Raw genomic sequence first — 10,536 nt, 5'->3', positions numbered from 1 at the left:
TGCCGAATAAAGTATAATATTCATGATTGAAAAAAAATAATTTTAAAATAGTTGAGAAATATTTTCATCAGATGGAAAGATTATCACGAAACTGGATAAATCATCATATGGGATACAAATTCAAACGTGAACTGAGTTTATTAACATAAGTGAGTTTTGATCTTGGAGAAAACAAATAACTTATTTAAGGTTTAAGAGTAAATCATGATTCAACTGTGAATTGTGATTCAACTGAATCAACTAGAATAGGTGACATCCTACTTGTGGATGAGAAAACTGCGTGAGGTCTACTGAAAGGATTGAGGAAAAACCAACAGGCACAGCCTGAAACTGTTCCTTCCCTGATTGATCTTTTAGGGCCTCCTTTGGAAATCACCCTCAAATATGGAATGTATTATATAAAATTATATACTGTGTGGCTTTCTGATCATACTATACACATGCTAAGTGTGTGGATCACATTGGATGCATATATATGCAAGTGCACGCTTGTTTATGCTTGACCAAGCACGCAGATGAAAAATAAAATATGGAAAGAGCAACAGTAACACTCACACTTCACGCGTGCATTTGCTGGTGCGTTCAGTGTGAGCAGCTAGCCACAATCTATTGACAGCGTGTGTCAATGGTACTTTCCAGATTTTTTCTCGGCTCATGCATGATCTGACGTGCACTTGCACATGTACGCATTCATGTGATCACGCCCTTACATAAATAAAGGGTAATTATAAAAGGACTTTACAACTTTGAAAGCACTTTAATATTTATTGAAATCACCTTCAGACTTGAGAAAGGTGTAATTTTGTTACAAACACTTCAAGTTTAAGGTGTGGATGTTATTTTGGTTCGATATGTCAGCTTTTGGTAATGCGACATACATCCCACCGATAATCGATTTCTTGCTACACTCGTACCAGCATAACAGGCGTAACTTGTGCAACCGCAGCGATCCGAATGTGATCCAATTTCGGAGGTCATTAAAATTGTCTGGTAGAGGCGGAACATAAACCTTATCCTTAATGAAACCCCCCAGAAAGAAATCCATCGGTGTTAAATCCGGTGAGCGAGGTGGCCATGCAATTGGCCCTGCATGGTGAATCCAGCTAAGTTGAAAGCGATTGTCTAGAAAACACCTCCCTCACCGGATTTAACATCGATGGATTTTTTCCTATGGGATTCCATTAAGGATAAGGTTTATGTTCCGCCTCTAGCAGACAATCTTAATGATCTCTGGAATCGGATCACATTTGGATCATTGCTCTTGCACAATTACGCCTGATATGCTTGCACGAGTGTGGCAAGAAATCGATTATCGGTGGTATTTGTGTCCATTACCAACGGCTGTCACATCGAAGCAAAATAACGCCCACACCTTAAACTTGAAGGGTTTTGTAAAGGTCCGCACAGATTTACGCGCCGCGAACATGAGCAATTCACTTTTAATCAGCTGATGCCAAGCTTTTTATATCTGTATCTTATGACAGATATAGTCAGCTGATTAAAAGTGAATTGCTCATGTTCGCGGCGCGTATTTGTAGGCACCTTAACAAAATGACAGCTTTCTCAATTCTGTAGGTGTTTTCAATAAATATTTATGTGCTTTCAAAGCTTTAAAGTCCTTTTATAATCACTCTGTATAGTGCAGATAGAAGATGCTTGTACACAGACCTGCACTGTTTGCACACAGCGTTCGAGCACGCTTGCTCGCAGTACTGCTCCGTGGCCTGAGCCTCCCCCACTAGAAGAAACAGTTGCAATGGCGTCTGTAGCATGGCGGTAAGCATAAAGAAACCGGCCAACTCGGGGATCTGCAAAAAATCCCATAAAAATATAAGAGAATAATAATTATGTTTCCATGAGTATTTTAGGTGGAGGAAAATGTTGCCTGCGTCACGGGATCAAATTAACTTTTTCTCCCTCGAGAGAAATTATTTCTCCCCAGGGAGAAAAGTTTCACTATTGTCTCTAGATGTACAAATAACTACAGTATTGGACTGATAAGAAGATCCCTAGTAGTATTGTTTCCCTCTACTTCCCCTGTCTATAAGCAACTCAAATAGTGTTGGAACTACCTATGCCTATCTGAAAAGTTTTCACAAGAGAAGTGAAACATGTTGAAAAATTAATTAGGGCGGGGTTTGTACGCAAGGAAAGTAGAATTGGTACAGAAAGTAATCTAGGTACAAGGTTGTACGTTTACACTTCAAGTAAGATCATACTGAATTCAATAAGAAGGCTACGTCTGATAAGGACTCATGAGACGAGTAGGAACGAATTTGTTGTTGATGCTATTCTGAGAGAATTTGAAAGTAGATAAAATGTGATATCTGTCAATGAAAATGTGTGACTCATGAAAGAGTGTTGAAGCTATTGTGGGGGAATTTGAAGTGAATTATTCAGCTTACCATTTCACAAAGGTTGCCTCGATATCCTAGGTACAGTCGAAATAGCTCGATTAGTACTGCCAGGGTGACCACAACCAAAACTATTATTTGGTACAGCATTGAGAGGCAGCCAATCTTCAACAAAAATTGATTTAATATTATAATAATTTACATATACCAAAAGTGAAATACAAATCGAAAATTACAATAGTAATCTTAACAATCTTATTTGTAACTAATTTTACACTAAAATTAATTAAAATAAACTTATTTTTTGAAAAAAAATAATAAGAAATCTATTTTCATCTTTTGACCCCAGAACACCTTCTCCATTATGAATTTCTTATGAATTTCTCAAACTGAATTTCTTAAATATTAATTCTACTATTTATACCAAATAAATTCTGAATATCACAATTGGTATTAGCGCTAAGTGTCTTGAAAGCTATATTGAAAATATTAAACAATATGAAGTTAACTCTAGATAAAATTGATCTAATAATTTAATTGAATCTATATCTCATACCTAATATTGTGAATACTTGAGTTTATGGTATTTTTAATGTGTAAATATTTAATACTAACAGGTAACCCGTGCTTCGCAAGGGTCTTTCTTAAAACTTGACGTAATGAAATCTAGAAGAATTCAAAATAGGCCTATAAGAATCCTCGGTTGATTAAGAATGTATATGCTGCATTTCAAAGTAAATCAGTATGACCACCTTTCAATTAAAAAAAGAAGTTGGATTCAAAATGGCGGAAAAAATTTGGGTGTGATGGAGAACCTGTTTTTTTCATTCGAAAAGGATCCCCAATCATACCTATCTTCTAATTTCCCTTTTAAGAGAAATCTTCTGCTGCTTCCATACAAACTGGAAGCATGACAAATAATTGAAAACTTGACAAACTGAAAACTTGATGTAATCAAATCTTGAAGAATTTAAAATTGGTCTATAACCACCCTTGGTTAAGCAAGAATCTATATGCAAAATTTCAAGTTAATCAGTCCAGTAGTTCTGCCGTGATAATGCGTCAAACATAATTTCCCTATACTTTACACCTGTATAGGCTACGTTTATAATCCAGTTCTTTCCTTTATTACAGTATAGGAGATGATACATGGATGGATGATCATTGTTATTTTACTAAAAGATAGAATAAGTTGAATAGTTTCCCTCTCAGAGGGAGTTTTGACAACCCACAAAACTCATTTTTCATTAGAAGATATAACGAAAAGGTGCATATGACCTTATTTTTTTGCTCAGCTTGCCAATATACCCCTCATTCCAATATTAAAATTTTCGACTGACTATACAGTGAGTCAGTCATTCTATCAGGGCTCGAATAATTTTGAAATTTTAATTAAATAAAAATGGAAGAATATAATTTCTTTATGTAAATAACAACACCTTCATTCAAAGACATATTAACTGCATGCGTTTTCATATTGCCGATACAGCATTGATAAAACTGTAGACGTTTATTTAGCATTGAAGTTGCTTTCCATGACGAAACACTATATAATAACGTTGTTGAAGTTCTGACACTGTGTTACTAGTAAATATTTGAAAAAAGACTTACTTTTGTTGGAGTATTGAGGAATGCATTTCACTCCTGAAGAGGAGATTCTAGATTTTTAGATTCTATTGAGGCGGATGAAGCTCCTCTTACTCCTCAATAATCCAACAAAAGTAAGTGTTTTTTTTTTCAAATATTTACTAGTTTTTTAGAATCTATTGAGGCGGATGAAGCTCCTCTTCAGGAGTGAAATGCATTCCTCAATACTCCAACAAAAGTAAGTGTTTTTTTTCAAATATTTACTAGTAACACAGTGTCAGAACTTCAACAAAGTTTATTTAGCACTTTGTCTCAAAAATTGTTCTAGCTGAAAAATTAATAATCCATGCCACGTGTAGGCCTAAATATTGCATCAGGAAAACGAAGTTTCAAAACTATGTTTTTCAGGTAGAAAGCAATATAGAAACAGATGTTCCTTTTTTAATTTTGATCATATGATTTGGTGATTTTTTAATGAAATCGAATGTACCATTAATGAAATTTAAACATTACTTCTAAAAAATCTAGAAGGAAAATTGAAATTCGGGCTTCCAGGTGCACAAGATTGATTGGGTGCACAAAATTTGGAGATCTAAATCATTCCCGTTTTTCCGGTATGCAATCCACAAGTTGACATGTTTTGATGCGAACAAACACAACCCTACTCTCTCTTATATATAGATTACTTTATAAATTCCGTATTACCATACCTTCAAATAGAGAGTAAGAAGTGTCGTGATTAGCCATACTGGAAAGAAAACCACATTGAAATATAATGACATCTGTAGTGGAAGATTGGATACTACTTCATTACCTGCAAAAATTAAAAAATTGAATTGATTTCTAAGAGAAACAATATTTTATTTATGTTATCAAGGCTGAGATAGTTTGGCCATGTTTTCAGGATGAATGAGACCAGAATACCAAAAACAGTGCTTAAAGAGAAGCTTTACTCAAGATGAAAAAGGAGCAATGCAAGAATGCGATGTTAGGAGTAGGTCAGAGATGATTTTGTAAAGATGGGTTATAGAAGATGGAGAAGATTGATTGATGACAGAGATGCTTGGAGGAATGTTGTGGGAGAATCCAAAGCCAACCCTGGGCTCTATAGCTAAGGAAATAAATATATGCCATTAATTTACAGCGTCTTATTTTTATATCTTTGAGTTATATTGATCATTAAGACCTTAAAACCTTAGGATTTTAAACCTCTTGAATAGCCTGAAATATAAAAAGGCAATCTCTACTATTCTATTGTATTTGTAATTAATTAATTATATAAATGTTAGAATAATTTATAATGACAATCAATTTAAACTGTAAACTGTCAACATTTGTTCAGTGGAATGCATTTTTCGTTGACAAAGAGTATTATTTATAACAAAATGTTGAACAATATACTGTATTATGTATATCGTACACCATATGTACGGTATTGTAGAAGCTAAGCTATAGGCTATTGTTCCTAAATTTAATTTCTTCTATAAGATCTTGAAAAAATCAAGGATAAGTTCTCCGCATAATCTTAGAGCCCAACCGTTAACAATAGGTAATAAATTAATTATGAACTGCTTTGCTGACAAGCGGTCTAGATTATTATTGTTATGTAAGCTCTACCAAGTTACTCTTCTCCGATTTTTTTTTTAATTTTGGAAATTGTAAAAATGATGAAATAATATTAAACTCTATAATAAAAACAAATAAAATGCTTGGAGCTTAGTAAAGTTATGCAGTTCTATAGTTAAAATTTAAAAAAAAAATTGTTTGCGGTAGTGTCATTGTTCAAATGAATGATTGCACTTCCGCTCCGCAATCATATCAAGCTGTGTATTATTACCGCTCAACATGCAATCAAAACTCATTACCTAACTTGAAATTAATCTCACAACTGTTTAAACTACATACCCAGCTTTATGAATTCATCATCTTCGTCATTATTGTAGTACGATAGTCCTGGGAAGAAATGTTCTGACACATTAGTAACAGTCTGTTTCCAGCCTTCGGTCATTTCTGTGCGTTTTTCTTGATGGAATCAGGTTGTTACAAATTTTTGAATACAAATTAATTGTTTATTGAATATTATAAGCTATATTTTTTGCGTTTGTAAGTCTAAAAACCTTGTGTTTTCACTATTTTTAATAAAAAGAAAAAAATTGAAGTGGCCAGTGACCTTGTGTTTTGTTTGACTGTTTCCATAGAAACCAGAAACAGTCACTATGCTTTATGATTTTTATTTTCGCGGTACAATTTTGTGTGGAATAATGAAACGTCAAACTTTTTTCTAGTGTTCTGTTTTTCTTGTTTTATATTTTTTAAGTTCTAAAATAATCAACATAGCCTACTTGAATTGCTACATTATATGTTAACTCAATGTTCTTACTTAAAACTATTTAATGATATTATTATATTGAACTACTGATTCAAAAAAATCAATCCTCTATAAATATTATCCTACACAACATTTAAAAACAAATATCTAATATATTTTTTTAATGAATGATTTGGATTCTTTAGCTATTTTTAAAAGTATGAAATTCTGCTACATATTTGAGTGTTGGCACCCCTGTCAAATCACTTGTCTAGCAGTCGGACAAAAACACAATTATTTATCCAGTTGTGTCCCGGCATCTCATTTCATTTGCTTTTCAAGTGTTCAATGATTGTTTACTACTTATTGTTTACAGCATGTAAACTTAAATTAATAACTAAAAATATGTTGAACCTTGATTGCATCCTACAATTTTAACGGTCATTATGTTTTCAATGGTGAAATAGACTACTTTGGTTTCTTAATCAGTTTCACGGTTAGTTTACTTCTTGGAAGAGTTTCTGTTTTGAACCAAACTACTATTTAAAAGGTAATTATTGTTTAAAAAATAGATATTCAAAATTTATATACGATAATTGATTCGTTAAAACATTATAAATTAAGTTTTTATGTAATGTTTTTTGCTAAAAGTGATGTACGATTTAGTGTCTTAACACACCACATTTTATCAGGTGTGGCCAACAGAATTTGATAATTTTTATCAAAACAATATCATTTTTAAAGATAATTCAGAAATTTTTTTAGACCTCTACATAGTTCTCAAAAAAGACTTGGACTTCAGGTTTCGAATATCAGTTTCTTTCAACTGAAACCTAACCTCGTTCTTGTTTGCAAGAATTATTTATTATTAATACAGTGATTCCAATAAAATTTGAATCATTGCTATAGGCCTACATGCATTGGAAGTTAAAACTTATAACAAATTTGTATTATTGACAATAATCTGATACCGGCTCGTTTGAAGTGATTTTATGCTAATATTACGTAATGACTGATTTTTTTATATTATTTGTTTGATACAAACCATAACAAAACGTCAGTATTTTAAATTTACCTATATTACAATAAAATATTCTAAAAAAAATTCTATACAATAAAATATGTTTTTATTTCATTTAATAAATAAACATGTTATTGATATAGAAAAGTATAATGTGTAACTTTGGCCTACTATTAAAAGTAAAAAATACTATTCTTAGATAGTCCTCATTAAGTTGTGATCAGGGCCAGGTCTACCTGAATATATCATGTCAATTAAAAACATGGCACATAAACTATATGCAGCGTCACAGTCCAGCAAAGGTTTAGTCGAAAAACTCCTCTAACTGTATTTATTTCCTGTACTAAATGGATTTTGCTTTTTGTAGTATTTTATTAAGATGTAGGCCTAAGGTTTAAAGTGGCTTCGAACCAAGTCCAAGTATCGTGAACAGAAAATTTTGAAATTTAATTTGGTTGAAAAGTATTGTCTTTTAACAGCGTAGTAAAAGCATTAGCCTGTTAAATGTTTCAATATAACTGAATTTATTTAAATATTCTTGTTATCGAAGGACAAAGCTTTATACCGGTTGTGAAACTTGATAAGCTACAACTCAGATAAAAGCTATAAAAAATTATGAATTAGGCTAAAAAAAGTTTTTTTTTCTATTGAAAAAAGGTTTGTAAAATAAATAATATAATTCTATTGGAACAAAAAAACCGTCATCTAACGTTTTCAACTTCTGTATGTTAAACTTTTGTAGTACCTAGCTAGGCTATACTTTCTTGAATATTTTAACATCATTTATTGAATATACCATGTACTAGCTTACTACTTTGATAGCTAACGTGCTCAAAAAATTATCGTTTTTGTTCATTTTTCAACGACTTTTATACAAGAAATTCTAATTAGTTACCAATAATTGTTTTACTGTATATTTATTGATTGAACAAGTTTATCTTTTACGGAACATAAACATTTTATGATATGATAGAATGGTTTTTATGGGCGTTTTGAGTTACATTTTTCCGTTATCTTAGGGCCTGGTCTGTATGTTTGTATATGTATGATAATATCACTCATAAAATATCAAACTGGGCTACTTAAATTTTCAGCTATTGAACTATTTCATTTCAACCTTGTAACAAACAGTTTCTAATTTTACAAAATATTATTATTTTGTAATCAGATATTTATTTACCGTGCAGTGAAGTACTTTTTATTTCGCCGAAAATGCTTGGCATGTAGCTTGCAACCTTGGCTGGGTTTTTTATTTTTGATTACATAAACATTGAAATTCATGCAGAGTTATCGAATATAAGATCTGCGGTTTATTTGGCTCTTGACTATCATTGGTCACTGAGTAGCTTCCGTTAGATATTATCGTTTATTACTCTGCTGTAGTTGGATTCGATTTTTTTAAATTCCTTTGTGCTTATTGCTAGTGGAGGATTTGGTTTTATCAATATTGTTGTTGTGTGCTTATTGCTGGTAGAGGTAAGATGAACATACAAATTTGTAACTCAACTAACTTACAGTATTGTATTTGCTAGAGGATGTAATGTGACATTTAAGTTTTCAACACAACTAACTTTTGTTTGATAGAGTAGTAGCCTAAGCTAAAAATTCAAGTTTGTGACTCAACTTAAGCTGGGTTTACACAAAAATGTTACTAACTAATTAACAAAATGTTAATAACTAATCCTTATAGATTCTATTAGATTAAACGGAACTTGACAAACACATATGCTCATCATGTGTATGATAAGTTATGTTCAATCTAATAGAATCTATAAAAGTTAAGTTATTAACATTTTGTTGATAACTTTGGTGTAAACGCAGCTTAACTTGCAGTATTTTAATTAATATGATAAGCATATTTCCCCTTTAGACATTAAAAAATTCTTATTTATAATGTTTCTACTCCGTATAAAACATAACTATTAGTGTTCTTATACATTCACCCATGCATTTCCAAGTTTGACGATATTAAACTGTGCATTGCTCTAATATGACGTGTTGAATAAAATATGTATCACATCTTATCTTGTTTGCTAAATAAAATTATTGGAATTACGTTAGTCTCAAATTTAATCTATCTAAATTATACAAACTAAAATAATCCAGTCCAGTCAAATTTTCAGCAACAACCCGGAAAGAATAAAATTATTCTCAACTGTATCTCTGGGCGCTGAATTAGAATCTGAAATTTTGAGCATAAAATAGTTCTTATTTTGGTAAAAATTGTCTTATTGAATAGGTAATAGCTATTTTATAAAATTGTAAAACGTCTGCTATTGAAATGCACTTTTATGTAACAACCAATATTTTGTTTCTCAAGCTTTTACATGAATTTTCATTGTAAGCTTAAATGCTGTAGTTATACGTTAATAATTTTACATTATATTTAATTTAATGTCTATAATTTATAATAGAACCTCTTTCACAATAAATAGGATCAAATTATACTCATTTACGGGAACTAAACAATAATATTCTGTCGATAAGATATCAATACACATGGGAGTGTCAAGGACTTAATATTATGCTCTTTTCATATTTGATGAAAAATTCAAGAAATTTTAAGATGATGCATTTCACTAAACGTCATAGAAACTAATTCAATTAGCAGATTCAATTTTTCTCAAAGTTAAAAGAATCAATGGAAAACTTGAATAACTAAGCATGGTTTGAAAACAGTATAGTTCCTAAAACATCTCTAAAATAAAATACCTTGGGAATAATACATTCTGTAGTAGTTTTCGAGCTACGAAGCTATATTTGAGTTTTAAATTTGGGTGTGCTTGTGTATCGTAAATTAAAATTGCAAGACTACTTGAAAAACTTTTCCTGTTTCTTATCATATTTCATAAAATGTTTAAGACTTACTCCAGCTTTATTGACATTCCTAGTTGAAAATTTTCTTCAAGTTTAATAAAAATCAGACAATCAATGCCAATAATGAATTACATATAACATATAAGACTGTCATTAGTTTTGCAAACGTATTTAAATGTATAAGGACAAACCGTTGAGTAATTGATATTCAAGTTGTATGGGAATGAAAAACTAGATGGAGAGCCAGAATTTTTCCAGATCTTTCTAAATAGTTCCAATAATCATACTGTATTTCTAAATTGTCAGGTCTCCCAACATCCATTGCATGATAGATAAGTAGGAAACTACACCTTTCAGTAGGCTCCGAACCACGACGAGCTTTCAAATTCAAATTTATTTCCCCCCCAAAACATACAGGAATATAAAATTAATTTTACAACATATTTATT

The 10,536-nt window shown here is 31.4% G+C and overlaps 1 protein-coding gene across 1 annotated transcript; it reads right to left on the bottom strand.

Moving 5' to 3' along the window:
* Positions 1–1,668: 1,668 nt before the first annotated feature.
* LOC120356066 (transmembrane protein 17-like) lies at positions 1,669–6,085 on the bottom strand (the record flags this gene model as incomplete). Its single annotated transcript, XM_039444871.1, has 4 exons — positions 5,847–6,085; positions 4,652–4,755; positions 2,406–2,519; positions 1,669–1,808 (listed from the first exon to the last, which is right to left on the bottom strand). Coding segments are annotated over exons 1-4 (461 nt in total), but the record flags the coding sequence as incomplete, so codon positions are not given.
* Positions 6,086–10,536: the final 4,451 nt, after the last annotated feature.

Source organism: Nilaparvata lugens, unplaced genomic scaffold (assembly GCF_014356525.2).
Source record: "Nilaparvata lugens isolate BPH unplaced genomic scaffold, ASM1435652v1 scaffold5687, whole genome shotgun sequence".
Classification (NCBI taxonomy): domain Eukaryota; kingdom Metazoa; phylum Arthropoda; class Insecta; order Hemiptera; family Delphacidae; genus Nilaparvata; species Nilaparvata lugens.
Note: the sequence above shows the minus strand (reverse complement) of the source record. Positions and strands in the feature narration are given on the sequence as shown.